This window comes from Trematomus bernacchii, unplaced genomic scaffold, assembly GCF_902827165.1.
Source record: "Trematomus bernacchii unplaced genomic scaffold, fTreBer1.1, whole genome shotgun sequence".
NCBI lineage: Eukaryota > Metazoa > Chordata > Actinopteri > Perciformes > Nototheniidae > Trematomus > Trematomus bernacchii.
Window position 1 is genome coordinate 937,327 of NW_022987574.1, and position 21,692 is coordinate 959,018.

Here is a 21,692-nt window from a genome sequence, read left to right on the forward strand (position 1 = left end):
GTGATCAGCCGCCATGCCGGCCATCTCGCAGTAGGCCCTGACGACCCAACTGACAGTTGGCCTAACCGAGAGAGCTCTTCCTATGCTGGAGGCGATGAAAGGGAGGGAGAAGGTTCAGACCGAAAACAGAAGAGGAAAAAGAAAAGACGACAGAAGGATGAGGGATCTTATGAACAGCCCGAGATCAGGGTTAACCCTGAAGTGCAAACACAGGGAGAAAACAATCCATCAACAGAGGAGTTCTACGGCAGGATTGGCCCAAGGCGGGATAAAGGAGATGCTTGCTGGGAGGAGCAGCTTGGGAAGAGTGGAGGCCGGGGGAAGAAGGGTAAGAGTAGGAAAAAGCTTCCGGAAGAGTGGGGAGTGACAGCAGAACCGTTTGTCCCTTCGCCTGCGGAAACCTCTCAAAACACAGAGGAGGTAAAGATGGATATAGGAAGTCCTGTTAAGACCAAACTGGAGTCCTCGTTCGGAGACATGGATACAAGCCAGAGCCCCTGGAAAAATGAGGTCTACCCAGAAGAAGGACTAGTCCCTTCCCCCCTGTCTCAGGAGAAACTATCTCCAGCAGATGATTCCATCAACCCATTGATCCTGAAGAGCGAGCTGAAAGCCACAGCAGTTCCCTTCACTATGCGCTCCACCCCCAATAGTGCAGCACCTGGCTCCTTCCCAATTGCTGGTCGCCCTGATGATTCATTTTACCTCCTGATCGATACTGAAAATGCAAGCTTAGGCAACAGCAGCATGCCCTTTTCACCTGGTGGTGACATGGTTGACAGCGGGAGGTTTGACAGTTCCCTCCAAGAGTGTATGCAGGGCATGCCCGATGAAGACACCTCTGCTTTCAGCCCCGCCTCCCAACCAAGCCCAAGCCCAGGCCCTATCCCAAAAGGTGAGGTGTTAGCCTCGGCCCCGCCCCTCTCACCTTCAGATGCTTCATGGATCGCCAACGACTCCAACGTAAGCAGCAACAGCGATCTATTTTCCTTCAGGGACATGAGCACTCCAGGTGTTCCTTCAACCTTAGGGCTGTCCTTCGATACTCCTAGCCCAGCTCCTCTCCGCTCCCCCAAAACCACAGCGCAGGAATTCCAACCCAAAGAGCACAAAGATGCCAAATCAGCCCAGAAGCAAGCCAATAAGTCTCGTTCATCTTCCTCGTCCTCTGTAAAGAGTCCCACCTCCCCAGGAGCAAACGATTTCCCTCCACAAGCATCCCCAGTCCTCCCCCCTTCTTCCCCAGGATTTGGTCTTAACCCTACAGCTAAGCCCTTTATTCCGAGCTTTGCGGATCCTTTGGAAGAACCAGACGTGGTCCCTCCAGTTGTCCCCATCATCGAAGGTTGGTTGTAGTCAGCCTTGGACAAAGTAGAACTTAATATAGAGTAACTAAGAAATGAAACGATGAAATGAATGGTTAATTGCCATGCATGGTCTTATCATCCAGCTTGAGTCTTTCAGATATTTCAAGCTGATTTGTAATGCTTTCTCTGGACTAATTGATTTCTTGGGTGTCTTTTACTAATCAGGGTTTGAGTGTTTAGTAGACCCTTGCATGGACACAATTGTCTAAAACTGGGCTGTGTCTATTTGGCTTCTCCAAATTGGACTGTTTTTGAGTGACTAACGCATGAGTTCAAGTGTTGATCAACTGATGCTGTGGATTGCCTTGACTTTAATGAAACTCCCAATCCTACACTACTTGGATGATCTTATAATTAACAGTGTTGTCATTGACGGGTGTGCCACTACTAACCAATCACAGTCTTTCTCCTTAGCAACACCTCTAGAAATCTTCACCAAATAAAAAAACAACCTTCTCTTTCTCCTTTTTATCCAGGTCTATGTGTTAACACTGTAGTCATACTGTTTTCTTTGCATCCAGTGGTGGGGTGTCAATCTTTCTTCTCACTTGTATGTCCAAGTAACTCTCTTTTCCTCACTAGCAACCTGTTTCTTCTCCTAGATGATGATGAATGTTGAACAAAAAGTCTTTCTTGGTGTATATTAACCCTCCCTCTCTTGTTATGCATCAAACGTTCCTATCCTGGTGTGACTCCAAAATGTATAACTTAAATATATCAAATGGTAACTGTTGTTTTTGTCTACTTTACTTTTCATATTCTGTGATGATCGATGCCTTGGCTGTTCCTCCACCTCAGGTAAGTCCTATTTGAGTTATTTTTCTGTTTTTATTTGGTTCTTTCATTTATCATTATTGAGACCTATCCCTTGGAAGATTGCAGAATGATTGACAGAATACCCAGACTGTTCAGCAAATAGCTACTGTTGCTTGTAATGCCATATTAATGAGTACTCGAGCAGTCGGGCCATTGTTAGCATTAGGTCCATCACATTCATTTTAAGCATTGAAATCTGATAAAGGTGCCCTCTGCTACTGTTCCGGTTTAAACATTCTGTGGTCAGAATATCAAGGCACGTTAGAAGTCTGGAGAGAATTAGAATTGGGAGGGAGGAAACCCTCTTTAATGGTCACACATGCAGAGCACACAGCACACACAGTGAAATGTGTTCTCTGCTTTTAACCCATCCTAGTACCAGGAGTCTAGTACTAGGAGCAGTGGGCAGCTATTGTACAGCGCCCGGGGAGCAATGGGAGTGAGGGGGGAAGGGGGATGTCCGGTGCCTTGCTCAAGGGCACCACGGCAGGGCAGGAGGTGAACTGGGACCTCTCCAAGTAGAAGTCCACACTCCATATTTTAGGTCTGGTCGGGGACTTGAACCGGCGCCCCTACGGCTCACAGTCCAAGCCCCTACTGACTGAGCCACTGCCGGACGAAGAGGGTATTTTACTGATGTTTGGATGGCATCTCTACAATTTGCAGAGGATGTTTTTGACTTCATTGAGCCATAACCTGCAATCTGTGCAAGAGCAGGTTGCTCCACTTCTGCTGTGACACTTACCTCAACAACTTTTACGCATAGTCATGAGTTTTGATGGCCTTAATATTGGGATTGCGCATACATTTGACCATGCTCTGAAGTCAGACAGTCAGAATGAGCTTCGGAGAGAATTTGCATTAAAAAGTAAGCTTGTAAAGCTTTCTTGTGGAACTTAGAGTATAGAGTTTTTCATTGCATGTCCATTGGGAAAACCCAATCTGGCCTGGGGATGCCTTGGGATATGCTGAGAGATAATTCAGCTTTTTTACTTTTGTTGCAGTGTGACTCATTCGTAAGTAGTTTTTGCATAAGAAATAATAATATTTTTGCGCTGATAAGTAGCTAAACATAGAAGTTTGACTTGTGTGTGTTAACTGATGTATATCATAATTAGAAAGTGTAAGGAAGCTGTTCATAGGCATCATGTACACCTCATGTTTAAAGCTAGAAGGAAGTTGAAGCAGTGTAACTACATTTGAAAAGGTTTTCTCAGCTAAGGGAAATACTCTTTACAGCCACAGCAAATAGATATATTGGCACTGTGTCAGTAGGTGCATGGTGATATCCTGTTGTATATGCTTGCTTCTGTATGTTGAGTGTATATGTACTGTAAGTCCATGTTGGCATTTGTGCACATGTGCAATATGCTTTGTGTGTTCGTCTTTTTGTGTGTATTTTCAGATTAGCTCAAGTAATTTGTTTTGTTTTATGAGTATGATGCAGAGGATTCATTTCCTTGTCCTTCCTTTCAATACTTCCTGTCTCTGCCTCCCGTTGGAGGCTGTCATGATGAAAAAGCAAGTCTTCAGCTCCCCACAGGAACAGCTGAGTGTTGAACCTGGGTATTATGCAGCTTTGATCAATGCCTTCCACAAGAACGAAAAGGCTAGCATTAGTGGGTTTTTTTCACTTCAAAATCACATAAATACAAATATATTGCAGCATTGTGGATGGTCTTCTACTGTCAGTGCATGTTTGTGTGCATGTCACTTACAAGGTATTGCCAGCAGTACATTTCCACTGTGTTTTGTATGTATGTTTTTGTGTGTGTACATTTAAATGAGAAAGAGCAGTACAGAGTTCTGAGTGCATCTGGCCCCGTCGTCTCTCTGCGTAATGAGACCTTTTGTCAATATCCAGGGGTGGGTCTTTGTCACCAAAAGTGGTATTTAAGCCTTGTACAAAAGTAAAAAAGACATGTGGAACACAACAAAGAGCAAGACGCTGGAGGGTTACAGACAGTATACAGTACAGTCGCATCGAGTGAGGTAAACATACAGAAAAGAAAATGCTAGAGGCAGAATACATTTGAGTTCTAAACAAAATAAGCTATTCAAGAGTATTAAAGAGAAACAGAAGGATGAACAAGAGGGAAGCAGGGAGTGAATACTGTTGTTTATGTACCACAGGAGAGAGTGAGGCAACGGATAAAGGTAGAGGAGAGGTTGTGGAAGACTTTTGGCAGTGATAAAGGAAAAGTTTAACAGAATGCTGACAGGGAACAGGTCAGGATAATGTATAAACCCTTCTTGAAATAGCCCAGAGGTAGGTAGATATACAGGAGCAAAAATGCAGAGATGCATCATTTTGTAAACCATAGGGAGGGTGAAATGACAATAAGAAAATGTGGAGGTGTTGATAAAAACTTGAGGGTATGGGAATATACCAGCAATGAACAGTGATGGTAGATCCTCCATTCCCACCCTTGTCTGTTTAACAATTGAAAGAACCAGCAAGCTACCAACTGAAGAAGATACGGTACATAATACTTTGTATGTATCGTGGTTGTTTTTAAATCTAGAGGTTGCGTAGTTTTCTGTCTACCTTATCACCTCCCTTTGAGGCTATAAATAGAAAACCAAGGGTACAAAGTGCGTTCTCCTGACTGCACACGACAACCATCTGCACGTTTGAACAGTTCAAACATACTAAGATACTTTTCAATTACTGTACGGTTACGGTATATAAGTAAGCTAGCATTACACACACAGACGCACAAACATATAAAGATATATATGAATATTGAATTGTGTATAGGAAATAAATGACATTGACATTGGTAATCCATTTACTATGTTTCACATAAAAGGGGTGTCAATTCAAAGAGAATTTTCACCAAGGTCTTTTCCCTCTCAGGATTTAAGAGCGCTTTGGTGTCTTTTGGCTCATTTTTTGGTTATGTGACCTGATATTTAATGTTATGGTTTAGAATCACTTCTCCTAAAGTTTCGAGCGGCAGCTGTTTTAGAGGAAAAGACTCCCCAAATCTCCTGCAAATGATGTGATCATCACCAGTAAACAGCTAGACAAAGTTAGCATTTACAGTAACAGGTAAAGATGCACATGCATTTCTCAGTAGTTGGTGGAGACCAACAGAGAGCTAACATTTTAAATTATATTTAGACTTGCCAGGTTCCACACAGCCCTAAAGAAATGATTTATAATAGTGTGTAAATACATTTTTATTTCCTAGACAAACAGAAGAGCAACTTAACAGGGGGATCATTGTATTGTTTTGTCCACATCATGTTATGCTGTTAACACAGTTGGATACAGCTTTAGCTTAATCTCTTTCCTGAGTTATTTTTACTCTAAATGTATACATCTATATATAAAATTGCAACAAAACTAACAGCAGAAAAAATCAGGCCACTTCAACAACACCTGTTCTCTTCAGCACAAACCCTTATCCTTCGCTCTCCAACAGAGCTAGACACAGGTGCTGGCCAGAATTAAAACCACAAGTACATCACCTCTGTAGTTCTTTCTCCCTGCACAGTACACATCTGAGTCATCAAACTATTTTCAGGAAAAACTCAAATTCTCAAAAGGGCAGGCAGGCATGAATATACTGTATCAGTGGTCTATTTTTACCACATAGTGCTTTCTCTGTTGTTTGGTCTCCTTGCATTGGGGAGCAGGCTGTTATGGCGCATTTCCACTACACGGTCGGCCTCGGCCACACTCGGTACGGCTCGGTACGGCTTGGCCGCGTTGGGCCTTAACAGGGCCGACTCACTTCATGCTGCGCTTCCATTACAGTTTAGGAACTGGGGTAGTTACTATAGTAACGCAGTGTAGGCGGAGCCGTGACGTCATCTTCAATGAGAAATCCAGAAACACAACACAGCCGTTAGCTGTGAGCACTCAGAGCTCACAGCTCCTTATATATGTTCAGAAACTCGACAAAAGTTAAACAAGTACACACCACAGACTGCCTGTGTCATGGTGAATACAGTCGCTGCTGTATTTATGTCTGTATAGGCCGTTGTTGTGAGTGTGGACGGTCGGGGCATATACTGCGTTAGCTTAGCCAATCTCCATCTAGAAAAACACGAATTTTAAAAGGTTTTTCGCCTGCCGTCTGTCTGCAGACTTGACAAAGCATTAATTCATGGTTTTTACTAACCGGTATCAGTATGTTGTTACTTCGGCATCATTTTGAAACGTGTATTACAATTAAATCACGGTCAAATATGTCCATCTTGTTGTAGTTCTAGCCCTCTTGCCAGCGCTCCTCTCTAGTTTAGCATACTCAGCCCGACTCAGCCCTGTTTGTTGGCCCCGATAGAACCACAATTTTCTAGGGCCAGAAAAGAGGGGAAAAAGTGGCCCCGCGCCGTGCCGCGCCGGAACGAGGCCTAGTGGAAGCACAACCAAAAAAGGGGACGGCACGACACGGCACGCTTAAAGCGAGCTACGCGCTGCAATGGAAATGCGCCATTAGATGGTAGCCCAGAAGGGACATATGCAAAGTATGGCCCCATCCCTGAACTAGGGTGAGCTAATGCCTTTTGACTGCTTTGGGGGAAGTGTTGGGATTTTGCCTTGTTGGCGCCACTGTAAAAGCCACAAACAGTATGTCAAGAGCCTGAGTCACTGGGTTACTTGTATTACAATATGTATCATGTTATAGCCATACATTAAACACAAAGAGAGTGGTTCCAAGCCAGCACTGCGGGATTTGCTTGATTTCATGAATTTTGATTTCAGACATATGATTTGCACACTGGAAAAAAGCTCCCAGAAATGTTTATGCTGCTCTGTTTAAATACAACAACAATCTTTGTCATAATGCCACATCCCCTATCACAGAGCAATATACTGTTTATATAAACAAACACATTCTTAACTCAGGTGAATGGGATCTGCATGATTGAGAGTCCATCTATTCCCAAATTGGACCAATCTGCAATATTTTGTTGAATTTAGAGTCTTCTTCATGGAAAAGAGTTCTGAATTTTCTGACACTTATCTACAGTAAAACCCACAACTTTTTTGCAAATCAGACATGTTGAAAGTTTTTAGGTGATAAAAAGGCCACTGACCACATCCTAATTTGTCTAGAATAATTTAGTCCTTTCTCGAATCGATTTTTTCACGTCCCCAGTGGTAGAGAGATTGAGACATGAAGTGCCTTTTGGGAAGGAAAGAGGAAGGTTATGACCAGGGAGAGGGAGTTGCCATAGAGACTAAGGATCGGTTAATGTTGCCCTAGGAACAGCAACAGATGCTGGAGTTGATGAGTCACCGTACTGACTTCACACTTTATGATGGTACAGTTAAATGTTTGATAGAGACACATACAAAACTATGAAATGGACATAGATCGATCAAACCCACAGTATACTGTGCAAATACAATATTATATTCAAAAGATGGATCAATTAATTGTAAAAGACATTGTAAAGGAGGCAGAAATACTTATCAGTCTGCCAATAAAGAGCATCAAAAGACCAGAGGGCATCCACAATATTTATTCACAATAAAAACAACTATTCAACCAACAGAAAATAAATGATATGCCCTATTTCTGAAGACTGGCAGAAGGCTCTTTTACATGTTATCTGCCAGGGTAGGGTACCAGATTTTGTCGATACCAATTGCTTATCAACCAATACCGGTAATAATAGATAATAAAAGAAACAACTTTGTATACATTGTTATTTCTTTCACACATACTAAAGAGGGTATACATACCATTAACTATTTTAAAATGTCCATTAATATTGTTTTTAAAATGCTGATATATGCCAAAGTAAGCTATGAATTATCGGGATGAAATTCTATGTACAATCAGATATTCTACACCCTAGAGCTCATATGGAAAGAGGTCATCCCTAGTTCTACCATACTACAATGTAAAAAGAGCAGCCATGTCACGGTCTATGTCACTGCACAAACCTCTGTGGGAGGAAATCAGTTTCGGCAAAGCCTTCTATTTCAGCATCTTAATTATTCAAAAACAAGTCAACAAGACTGCAATTTTTGAAATACGGAGTCATCCTAACCCAGCACCCAGCAGGGGACATAGATGAAAGAGGACAGGGTAAAACATTTAAAGAGTGTTTTGACTTAGTGACATCAAAGAACAGTCTGAGCTGAGTCCCAGACAATCACACATTCTACAGTGAACGTTAAATTCCCGCCATGTCAGGGTGAAATTATAATGAAATGTGTCAAGAACATTTCACTATTTGCAAGTTGCCTTAAAACGGAAAGAATTAGAAGGTTTTTCGAACCTGCACTGCCTGATGAGTGTCTGGCAGTGACGCAGGTTGACTAATCCTGAAAATGGAATTGAAATGCCACCTGAGGCTTAATATAGTGCTGACTGTGATTCATTAGCCGTGAACTGACTTTGTCCAGTAACAGCAAACAACAGGAACTGCAGGCTAGGAGTGACCTCTTCCCACCCTCAGACAAAACACGCCATGTTTTCTTTTGTTTCATTACTTGGGATCTTAGTGAATGAATACTCATATTGAAATCTTGCTAAAAAAGTACTGTAAGTAATGAACAATATTTACCCCTCTTCTAGGGTAGTAAACACAACATATGCACAAACCAAAAACGATGCCGTATTCAGAGCTTAACAAGAAAAAAATAACACTTAAAAAGTTTGCATCACATAAGGAGCTTATATAGGTTATAATACCTAGATATTTTCATATCAAAGTCAAGTCAAAGTCAACTTTATTGTCAATCTTTCAGTTTGTGTGTACAAACAGACAGATCGAAATGCCGTTTCCCACAATCCCAAATATATATAAAAATATGTATATCCTACAAGTAATAAGTTATCTGCTGCATAATCAAACCCGTGATAAAGTGGAACCTAAAAGTATGAATGTAAAAATGAATGTAACATTTTAATATTTTCCCTCATGTTTTTTAATGTAGATTAAATTACAACCACAGCATGGTTCCTCGTCCAATTAGCTTTTGGTTTAAGGAGCCGACGGTCTGTGCTCTCCATCAGAAACCAACAGACTGCATGCCCTCCGGGATAATGAGGGTCATGGTAGGAGGAGCAGAATACTGTTCGAGGATATTTGATGGTTGTGGTGGAAAATGTTGTAAACAGAGGCAGTGTTTTTGTGACAGAGACAGCAATGGGTTTGAGTACATACTGTATGTCTTTGTTGGCCGTGGGCGCCATATTCGGTTTTAATGAATAATGAACTTAGATCAGACAGTTGCAGCTGCTTCATAGGGAATACTAGAGCCGCAGGGCATTATGTCATTAATTAATAAAACTGGATAAGACACTCTCCTCTCTCAATTATGCACTATTTAGGCAAATTATTTGTATCACCAAGGCATGCAAGAAAATGTATGACAATGAATAACACATTGATGAACTAGGGGAAAGAAATCATGTGGTGTGCTGAAAAGATGGAAATACTAAAATGATAGAGACCATTCCTTTGGCTAATGGTACATTTGTGGTTTTGTATCTAGAAGTTAAAGGTGGGGTAGGTAATTTTGGAGAAACCAGTTCGAGTGCGCTAGAATTTGGAAATACACAACCGGAAAAAATCTGCCACTTCCCTACAGAGCCCCTCCTCCAACACACACGAACGCGCACATGAGCAATGAGGGCACGAGATACGTTTGTGCACAGATGGAAGGCTGACAAGCAGGTAGGCCATCCAGTTATTTTAGCCGGGCCGAATGAAAATGATTGGTCGTGCTTTTTACAGCGCTATGGCTTCCACAGATTACATTTTTTTATGTATTTATTGTCAAAACATTTAATATATTCATTGCTATCGGGATGTTAAGAGAATTCCATGGAATATAACAAAAAGTGTTTCTGAAATAAATGACATACCCCACCTTTAACCTTAGACAAAAGTGAAGTACTTATTACTTAACTAGCTGACTTCTTTAGTTACTACATATAATGAGATTTTACCTATTAAAAATGTCCTTATCATGAGCTTATAAATTACACTGCATTGTTAAAGATTAAAAAAGCTAGTGGTTCCATGATGATTTTATATATATATGTAAGCGATTGTTATTATATATATATATATACTTATTTAGACTTAAATAGAAGATAAAGCAGGGTAAGCTTAGAGGCAAAGCTCATAATTGACTGGTGGTTACCTCGTTGCTCTCTGTGCTTTTCTTACTTTAACTTATACACATTTTTGTGCATTTGTGAAATGTTTTTTAGTATTCATTTGTATTTGATCCACCCTGTTGTGTAACTTCTGTTTGCAAGAAAAGAAAGATAGTGTTAGTCAAAATTCCAGGTGGTGGTACTTTCATTTCCTAAAAACAGTCTGGTTGTATGGAAATACTGTAGCTATTAACATACAAACCCAAGATGCCCAAAAGGGTCGTTTTCCCTCACATTTATATTGTTAATCTTCAGAGGGGCCCAAGCTCCACCTCAACAGTTACAACACTAGAAGCAACTACACACATGCACCAGTATGGGAAGGTAACAATGTGATGATAAAAAAAAAAGATTCTGAAAAAATTTATAAATTGACCCTTCAAGGACATTTGGCTGATCTGTTTTTTTTTAATGAAGGAAGATACAGGACTTTTACTTGAATTTGGTGTTTTAAGGTTGCATCACTTACAAACAGCTTCTCTTTGTCTGCGTTTGTATTTACCATCTTCTTTATTTTTATGTCTTGTCTTCCCCTTTTTGTGAATCATCATGTGCGTTAGCCTTGTACAGATGTTTGCGTTCATCGCTCTAATATCGGACTGGTTTCGAAGGAACTGCTTTCTTGCCTGTTGGCTGTTATTCTCACATAGACACCACTGAATGGAATAAACTCTTTGACCTGTAGCAAGAGGCAGAGTAGATTAGCATAGAGGAATACCCTCCCTAGGGTGCGTAGCGTATTACTAAACCCCATCCTCCTCCTCTCTCTCTTAGACACACACACACACACACACACACACACACACACACACACACACACACACACACACACACACACACACAATCTTCCATGAGTCTTGAGACTATACCCCCACCATCACCACCAAAAATCCCCCCTTAACCATTTCCCCCAACCCCCCACATGGCTTGAGCTGGCACACCAATGATGAGCCAGTTGCTATAGCAACAGAAGGCAGTTGCTTTGGCGACTAAAGGGAAGAAGGGCTACGAAGGAAACAATGGATGTTTAGCAAGGATGGGGGTGTTGTGACGGGCTGAGAAGGAGATGCTATTGAGCTATAAATAGACGACACTAAAGACTCTCCTTCGATCATCCATTCCTCTAACATCCCCTGCTGAGTTAAGCCTTTTCTCACCACACCTAGCTATTATCACTACTTCTTTCTATTGCTGCCTTTCAAGGGTGAAGGAGCATGTAGAAAAGAATCCCTTGATTTATGCCCGAGCAGAGGAATTCCTCACTTTTTTAGCTGACCAGCTGTACCGCAGTTTTAAAATTGACAACAGATCATAAATGACTTGCACCAGAATGTATAGCATAGCCTCATTACACAAAAAAGCCGGCTGAACAAGGGGAGAAACAAGACATGACAACAAAGCTTGACGAGTTAAGTTATAACAAAAACTTAAATGTGAAATTGTGAAGACAGGAATATCATAAATGATATGGATGTATTGATATAACACAATACAAGAGAGGAACCTGGCAGTATATTTAATAAACTTTAATGTTATTTTGTGCAAAACAAAGCCGTTTCCTGTCAGTTTCACCCTGAATCATTAGCCGCGTTCACACCGGAGTACTTTTCACCGTACTTTTCGCGTTTAGTTCCGTTAGTACCCCTTATGTCGCGTTCACACCAAAAAGAGCACTTAATCTCGGGAACTTTTACCGCCATTTTTAGTGCCTGCTGAGAGATCGTACTTTCCTGGGGGAAAAAAGTGCCCCAGTTCTGGTTGGCTGGGCGAATTGCAAACCACGCCTCGTACAACTCTGAAATGTTTTGTAGAGGCGCCATTGTATTATCCTCGCATTAGCATTATTAGCATTAGCATTCGCCCAGCGCACAAACGCAAAAAGACTAACTTATGGCAACACAAAACAAAACATGGGAGCGGTGGAGATGAGGAGGTGTCGGCGTTCTGGCGATTTACTCGGAAGGCTTCAGTAGAAGCTGCTGGGAGTCCCAGCAGCTTCTACTGAAGCCAGTCCCCAACTCCGGGGACTTCCGGCCGGGGACTCCGGGTGGCAGTATACGCCGTGAAGTTGTTTGCTGCCTGCCAGTAAACCCAAAGCAGAAGAAGACGAAGTGACGTCAGCGGCTCATTTGCGTAATCTTCCCTCAGGGAAAAGTACTCCGGTGTGAACGCGATCTGTACTAAATGCCCTGGGGTCATAAGTGCCGGGGCTCTGAGTGCCGGCACTAAATACGGCAAAGTACTTGGTGTGAACGCGGCTATTGAGGCCATGTAAAGGTGGCATGTGGCCCTTTATAGGCCACAGCTTTAGTTTGGCTGTATGCCTTCCTGGTAGTCTGCATGGGCCATTAGGCACAACACTTCTGTCACCCAGTGGGATTATATAACACTTTGTATAGTGTGTATGTGTGTGTGTTTTTTTGTGTCTTTGCCAGCCAACCAGTCAGACAGGGTGAGGTCATCCATTTGGTGGGTTGTTTGTCCCCATGGGACTCTGGTGTCAGTTGTGTACAAAAGCCAAGCAGACAGGGAAAGAGGAAACTTAAAATGAAAAATAAAGGCAAAGACAGCAAACCAACTTCAACCATGTCTAGCCACCTGCCAACGTGTCCACCTAACAACCTGTCTGTCCACACCTGCCTCCCTGTCTTCCTGTGCAGGTGTGATAAGTAAAAGTGACAGTGACTTTGGTTTGGTGATGTTGGGATCAGGGTTCGTGATGCAAAAAGACGGACTGTCTTGGGGAATGGAGCAGGCTGGAGTGGATGTGACTGTAGGCAGGCATGTTTTCCAACTGTGGGGACAGGCTACCATTTAATGGTGTCCAAACATGTGGGCGAGCTGTTTGAAATAGATTGATGGGTGGACAGTAGGGATGCTCCGATCGCCAATTTTGGGGCCGATCGCCGGAATCAGTATCGGCCGATACTGATACCGATCGCCGATCCGATCGAGTGGGCGGGGCCTATGGGGATCTTCCATTTAAAGTGATGTTTACAACTCAGTTAATGGGGCTCATTCACTGGCGCTTCCACAAACAACAACCAACATAATTATTACATTCAAATGAAGTACATTATTCAAGTTTACATTCACCTTGGATAATAACAATGGAGAAATGAGCGGAAGCGCTCTCTTTTCCTCTCTCCCCCTCTCTCTCTCTCCTGACAGCCTGTCAGTATCTCATGCAGCTCACTGATCCAGTAATGAGTGACCCGACAGTGAAGAATAAACATATTTATAATTATAACTAGTTTAGCTTGTTCCAGAGGTAGATAAAATGGCTAAGTGTGTTAGGTCTAACTCTTAGTGTGTGTTTCGCTCCGCTCACCGGTCCGTCACAGCGGGTGGAGCTGCAGGATTTCTGCTTCACACACGTTGCATACCGCTATTTTAATGTCATTTTCGGACACCTTAAAATACTGCCAGACTGGTGAAGCAATTTTGGCGAGCTTGTTTTGCCGTGCACAGAGAAAAGTGTCATGTATTTTACGTCATAATTGTACGTCATAATTGTACGTCATGCGATCGGCTCTCGTGATCGGCATTTTTAGAGAGCACTGATCGATCGGCAGAGAGTCAGTATCGGCCGATATCGATCGGCGGCCGATCGATCGGAGCATCCCTAGTGGACAGAGAAGGTAGAAGGCAAACTCCAATCTCCTGAACCCATTGACCACATAATGTGTCAGATATACTTTATTGGTGGGCATGCACTGGCGTTTATTTTGACAAAAACTGTTGTGGCCGGAGGCGTTATGTTTTTTAGATCTACAGTATTCCATATTTGTGAATGTTGTTTGTGACAAACGTCAACTTTGACTGAAAGGTGAACTGATTTAGAAAATGTTTATTTGGTGGCCAAACGTCAAGGTCACTTTGTCTCGCCATAACTCTAGAATATATGTGCTATTTATTCAAATTGAATACAAATGTCTAATAGGATAAAGATATTTTATTTGGCCCGCACACCTGATATAATAGTGAATGTGCATGCAGTACTTTTTTTTGCACCAAATAATTCGCCAAATTCTTAGGCAAACTTTTGAAGATGACCTGGTCAAACAGGCATCACGTGAAGAAAACACAACATTAGCCCCAAACAATAAGTGCAAACCCGCTGCCTGATTGTTACTGACACACCCCCTGCTGCACATCGCCTCACACTTCCTGGAAGTCAAGCTCATGGTGGGTCACCAAAATACCAAACCTGCATGCACCTTCATGGAAATGCCACATGCCTGAAGCAAAGTCCCACCATTCACTGGGTTCTGCCAAAACAACTCCTGGATCTTGTTGTCCTACATGATGTTGTGTATTCATGAACATGGTAAATCAGATGAAAAGCTCTCGAAACAAATACAAAAGAAGCTCAGCCCTTAAAAACCTAAACAGGCTTCAACGCATGAGGAACAAGAAAATATCTCTCTGCCATGCCATTACATTGTTAGACTGATTTGGAATTGGAAGTACTATATTTGGCTTGCTGGAAATAAAATAATAACAACCTATCAGGTAAGAATGGGATTATATATATATTTATATGATAGTATAAAAAAACAACTCCAAATGAGCAAGATAGTTGCAAGAATCTATTTAAGTTTAACCTGTATTTTTGTAGGTTTCTGGCATAGCTCAAATGGATTTGATATTGACACTGGAATTAGTAAAGCCTAGTCTTATAGTATAGATAGGATTTGTTTATGTAAATGGCCCTGAAAGGACAAACGTGTGTGTGGATTGATATATCATTCAATGTACTTCATTGACATTCAGTGCAACTGCTCCAAAGAACCTCCACATCTTAAAGCAGGCGAGAAAATAACTTTTCAAAGGCTTTTGTTTGTTCGAGCAAAAAGCATGATGCATTAGACAGACCAGACAGAAGCATTGTACCCTTCAGCCTAGTCCTGTCCTGTTCATGGTGTGTCACAGGACGACATGTGCACCCACACCAATGCTGCCACCTTCCTTCAAGTCCAGCTTTCCTGTTCACCCTCACTTCCTTTATTGCCCTTTTTATTCAATTTTCCCCTATTTGCCTTTCTTCTTCAACTTATTGTTTCACCCTCCCTTGACACTCCAATCTTCAGTTTTTTTCCTGCTTCTACATCTGTTACCTACTTACTGCTTTTATACCTTATTTGTATTCACCCTATTCTGTCCTGCCTCTTGTCTGGCTGCCCTAAATACATCTTTATTTTATTTCTCTTCTCCTCCCAAAGTTGGCCAACAGTCAGACCTATTATTTGCTTTTACCTCCATCTTTCTGCCCTCATCTGCCTGTATCCCCATCTCACCCTATGTCCCGCCATTCCTCGCACTGTCCCCGTTTGCCTGTCTGCCTTTTACAAATCACTGTTCCAGACAGACATCCAGCCATCAGTCCAATCCGACGACCAAGGGAACGCCTGTAACCGCCGGCCATTTTGACTGGCACTGGCCAGAAACACACACACACACAAAGCTCAGCCCAGGACAAAAACCAAATCTCTCTCACTCTTTCCATCCCTTGCTTTCTCGTCACATAGTGACCTTTCCCTAAAATACATCCGATGATCCATATACATGTAACATTCCCTCTGACAGTTTACGTATGATTCAAATCACAAAATTATATATTGACACCATCTGATGCACATCTTTAACACACAAATGGCATGATTGTTAGGTATATTTATGTCTCACTATGAGTAATGTTATTTAACTTATCTGAAATTATCAAGTACATTTATATTTTAAATATATAATACAGATTTTTGTACAGATTTTTGTTACCCAGAACCTGCAAGGATTCTATTGATGTGGATGTGCCTTGTGTTGATATTGAAGCTTTCAATGTGAGAATCTGTGCAGAAAGTGTTAAGTTGCATTGACACTAAATAATACCTATCAAAGTCAAACTATTTATGTCAGTATTCTTTCAAAATACGACTTTAGAGCACCAGAGTGGTACATATGTCAAAGTGTTATTTGGTTTATCAAGACAGAAGGTAAACGTGGAATAACAGCAAGTTCAAACAGGAATGAGGAACAAAAGGAAAACATGATCAAATATACTATAGCTGAGTTAAAAAGGCCACTATTAGTCAAAATATGGTGTTTTGGATTAAAGTTTTTGTAGCAGACAGATTTCAGTTGCAAGTTTCCTTATCCCATGCTACTCTAGAAACACACAATAACACCCCATATTGCTGTAAATCACTGTAACCCAATCAAAATCACAACTTTGGTGCGATCAGGAAGACAGAATAACAAAAATGGAACTGAAAGTGTTTCTGTGCAACACGACAAGCTGAGTTCCTGTTAAATGCTTACAGGCTCGACTCGGTGTGTCCGTCGGAGCGATACAGAATTATGTGCGTGTGACTGTCTTTGTGCATGTATGAGCATGTCTGACTTTAATGAATATTCCTTACATGCTACGTGGCTAAATCGTAACCCAGGTGGATAAACTGGTGGAGGCAGTGTATATCTGTAAGAACTTGTGGTTTTTTATTTAAATATCAACGTGTCTGTATAAGAATGCGGTCATATAGGGGGTTACGGAGTCCTCCTCTCAACATGTAACCAGATGCATTCTGAAAGAAACACGGTCTCTTTACCAGAGGCTTTAGTCCTCATCCCTGTCCTCTATAACACTTCATCCCACACACCCCTCTTTTCCTCTTCTTCTCTCTCATACCATGCTTAGATTGGACTGGCTGGGTGCAGTTGTAGTTTTGCACATACACACATGCTTAGGTTGTCTATTCTGGTAGGATGCATGCACGCTTATAAAAAACATTCACATATTCTCATACATTCATATACACACAGTTGTTCATGCTAATATTTCTTCAGACTTCCCAGCTCATTCTGTTGCTTTCTCTCTTTTGATTATACCATCCCTCTGTCGTGCTCCCTTATTCTTCTTTTTAACAAAGATTTTTATACAAATCACTCCTGGGGAAACAATAGACTAGACCCCTGACTTTAGGATTTGAGCCTAGAGCATTTTACATTTCACCTAAAGCACAGCATAAGGTTAGACAAAAAAGAGGAGCCAATCAATTACCGAGAGGGTGTGAGAAGCGAATTGAAAAAGGTGTGTGTGTGTGTGTGTGTGTGTGTGTGTGTGTGTGTGTGTGTGTGTGTGTGTGTGTGTGTGTGTGTGTGTGTGTGTGTGTGTGTGTGTGTGTGTGTGTGTGTGTGTGTGTGTGTGTGTGTGTGTGTGTGTGTGTGTGTGTGTGGTGTGTGTGTGTGTGTGTGTGTGTGTGTGTGTGTGTGTGTGTGTGTGTGTGTGTGTGTGTGTGTGTGTGTGTGTGTGTGTGTGTGTGTGTGTGTGTGTGTGTGTGTGTGTGTGTGTGTGTGTGTACTTTTTCCGTAAGAAAGAAAGAGGTTGGGGGGACAACGTGTGGTGTGAAAGAAAAAACTAGAAGGGAGGGGGCTTACTCGTTCCACCACAGTGGGTGGGATCTGAGTTCTGTTGGCAGCCAATTGAAAACCACAACTGGGTCACATGACTACTGTACTAATCAGTGAGTGAACCAAACAGAGAGAGAGAAAGAGGGAGGGGAACAGGGGAGAGATCTGTACATGCAGTTCACGCTCAGTGTGTGTTTGAGTTCAGAGCGGAAGGCTCAGCACAAGAGACTCCACGCGCATACACAGAGCACACCTGAGAGACTGAACAAAAAAGGAACAACAGCACAGGACAACAAAGGAAAGAAGGAGAGAAAGGAAGATAAGTGGTGAAGATTACCTTTAAACACCTAATACTGAGACAAAGACAGCCTGTGAAACAAAGGAAGGGGAAGGAACAGAAAACAAGGAGAGACACCATGTCTTCTCTCTCCAATCAGCAGCCTGGCTCTCCTTTCTCAGAGTACAGTGAGCTGTGTAAGGTGCCGTCCCTGGCGCCCACCGGGCCAGCTCAGAGCTGGGATTGGCAGCCCCCCTTAGGCATGGATATGGGCCCCCCGAGGGGCTTGATGGTAGGTGTCGGGGCTCTGACACCGACTGGACTGACAGATGAAGACAAGCTGTGCTTCTTCGAGCAGCCTGGCAGGGGCAGCATGGATGCGGAGCTGAAGGTGCAGGGCAGGGTTGGGGGCATCTCTGGAAGCACCTCGCTTGGTAACGCATCACTGGGCAGTGCAGGGGAAAGCCCAGACAGCCCTCTATCTTCCTCCCCATCACCCTCCCCAGCTTTCCCCGGCAGACTACCCTCTGCCCTAGGATGTGGCAGTATCAGCAATGTCTCCCTGCCACTAGTTCCTGGTTCTCCAGCCAGGCGTATGGAGCTGTCATCACCCATTGGTGCTATTCCTACACACCAAATTGGAGTCTCACTGATGGAGGCTAGCCCAGTAGATGGTGACTTGCCATCTGAACCATGGAACCACTCCAGTTTTGCTGAATATAGTCCAAAGGTTGCCATGCCCCAGGTGGCCCCTAACTACTGTGTCATTGGAGTTGTCAAAGACAACATTTTGGAGACGGGCGATGAGGTTTTGGCTGGAGCCGGGGCAGCCCTTGGGGCCCAACAATTATCAGAGGGCTCTTCAGGGAACAACAGCGAGGAGGAAGAGATAGAAGAAGAGGATGAAGAGTTGGAGCCCTGTTTTATGGGGCGAGCTGAGCAACAGAGGAAGGCTATGCGTCGCGCAATGTCAGAATGTTCCCACCTATTGGTACCAACCAGTCTTGAACTGCCTGATAAGTACCCAAGTGGAGATGAGGCCGGAATGGACCAGCTGGTGTCACCCATGGGTGGTCCACGTCGTTCACCACACTCCATGAAGCGCTCGCTTACTGTCGCCGAAGATCAGCCCCAGAACCCTTTGCCCACCCTCTCGGCAGCGGGCGCCACGCAAAACGACCTGAGGCAGTCCCCGCCTGAGCCTCACCTCAGCCTCTCCCCTTTCCCACAGCTGAAGGACTGCAATACTGGCTTCCCTCTGTCACCAGTAGAGGCATCAGTGGAGGGCTCTAAGATGGAGAAGGAGCCAGGTGGCATTGTGCTTTCAGTGCCCCTCAGCCCCAAGGGGTTTAGCGGTACCAGTTCTTCTCTGCCTGTAGACTCAAACACTGAAGGGAAAACTGATCGCAAATCTGAAGGGTCTAAAGGTGCTGAGTTTGATGGCAACGAAGCAAATACTTACCTCAACACTAGTGCAGATGTAGACTTTGAAGCTGGCAACACATCGACATGGGACATTGGTGGTGACCTTGCTACTGGTGGCTATTCTAGCCTTGGCTTAAACTCCAACACTAACCCCTTCATCACAGCAGATGGTAGGTGGAGGTCATGTTTGCTGTCTCGCAATTTTAATTGTGTTGGATCATCAACTATCAGAGGCTGAGTGGCAAACATGCTGATATGGTGAAATGGACTTTGTAGGTTAAGCATTTACTGGTCACAGTACTGCTAAAGGTTGCCGGATAGTGCTATGTATATATTACAAAGACTTTTGTGGAAAGCTCTGTGGATATAAACATGTAATGTATTACTTGATCGGTCAGACAATTGTCTGATCAGTCAGTCTGGTCATTTTCTTAAAAACAATTCAGGTACAATGCACGGCAGTGTTTTCAACTAAAATCTTAGAAACTGGTCTCTTCCTATGAATGTGGTACGGAAGTCCATTGATGTTATACATCCTTGACAACTGCAGAACACCAAGAAAAAGGGTTTGAAGCTGTTGAGTTGAAGTAGGTGCAGCATGCAGGCAGGGAATTAGGTTAAGCCAAATAAAAAGAGGACGTGTTGATCAAGCATCTCAGTTTTTCCCTTATCGTGGAGGACTTCTTTTAAGGTGAGAAAAATATTTAAACTAAATGTTGTGGGTTCTCCAGGTGCAAAGATACTATAGGTTGTGGGTGTATTGGTCTATTGCTAAAGGCAGTGATTGTTCATTCATTTAGCAAATCCTTAATTTACTGGCAGTTAGTTTCAAACCGGACTTGGTTTTCTGGTTTTAGCTTGCAAATGGCTTTGGGTTAGAAATAGCTGCAGCGGCAGACTGAAGGAGGGGTGTCACAGCAAGAGAAAGACGGGAGAGCTAAAGAGAAAGAATGGAAAGCTGAGAGAAGTCGACAGCAACAGAACAGCTCCCCGCGGGCTACTTGACATTCCATGATGGTAGTATCTGTCTCATTGTGTTGGTCAAACACTGCATGACAATTTTAGATACAGATCAGTCACAAAACTGTACAGAATGTGTGAATGGATCAATGTGTGTGAACACTGGTAGAACAGGTATATTGTATTATTTTTTGCATTTATGGACAATGTGCGACAGGGTGTGTCTGATGATGTGCATACAGATGTGTGTTTGCAGCACAATACGCTTGCAGCTTGAGGTCGTTTAGTAGCCGACTCTCCAGCTGACATTTACATGCAGGGTCAGGGTAACAGAGCTCATTCCAGCTTATGGAGGCTTTGTCTTTGTCCAACCTAGTTTTTTTCTCATAGTCCATGCTTCCATCATTTTGTCCATGCTTCCATCATTTTGTCCATGCTTCCATCATTTTCAGTTTGTATTCAAGGCAGCTTCTCGTTACTTCTTTCTTTCTGTTGCTCTGATTGCTCATTAGATTCTTGCTGAAGATAGGCAGAGCAAGATGGCTTATAGCGGGTCATGTTGAATGAGTCAAAATGGGGTCACTGACTGGGAAGTGTGGCCCAGTATGGTGGTGCTTTCTGCAATGACTTTTTTCTTTCACTTTGTGTCCATCTCACACTTTTTCTCTCCAGTGCTTTTTCCATTCTTTTGTCTCTTTCTTTTCCTCTCGCCTGCACGCCATGGTTGTTTTTAACCACCAGCCACAAAGCCAAGGGTGGCAGAGGTTTTCAGCCTTGCCACTGGAGAATTAAAGGAGCAATGGTCTTTTTTGCCCCCTAAGGTTTAAACAACAGCCTGTGGCAGGGTCAGCCTGCCACAGGCTGTGTGTTATGTTTATGCATCTGTTTGCTTTCTTACTAAGGTCGTTGACATATTTCTGTTGCTCCTGTTGTTGTGTAAAAATATTTTATATTCACACTGAAAAAACATGATCAGGAGTTTTCCAAGACTGCAAAGTAGTGTAGGCAATGCATGAATGGCTATTTTATGAGCATCAAATTACGGCTTTGCACTAACTCTCCATCTCTATAGAGAGGTTGTGGGAAATGATGTTAAGCAGATTTGAAAAAGAAGAAATAGGATTAGGGGAAAAAAATCAACATTGAATTGAATGTTTTCTTCAGCATCAAGAAATATATATACTGTATATTCAATACAGTTCAAAGTATCGCCACTATACTTTTTTTTTAAGTTATCCTGAAATCCTCTATACATAGTTTGGCCAGATAAGACATGCACAGCCTCGGCCATACGCCTTTACA

The 21,692-nt window shown here is 42.8% G+C and overlaps 1 protein-coding gene across 1 annotated transcript in view; it reads left to right on the plus strand.

The window, feature by feature from the left end:
• Positions 1-21,692, plus strand: part of LOC117479642 (microtubule-associated protein 4) — a 99,937-nt gene that overhangs the window by 53,929 nt on the left and 24,316 nt on the right. The window contains 1 exon segment of the mRNA XM_034126746.1: positions 1-1,345. This exon segment is cut by the window's left edge and continues 1 nt beyond it. Within this exon segment, the coding sequence (XP_033982637.1) occupies positions 1-1,345 (1,345 nt within the window).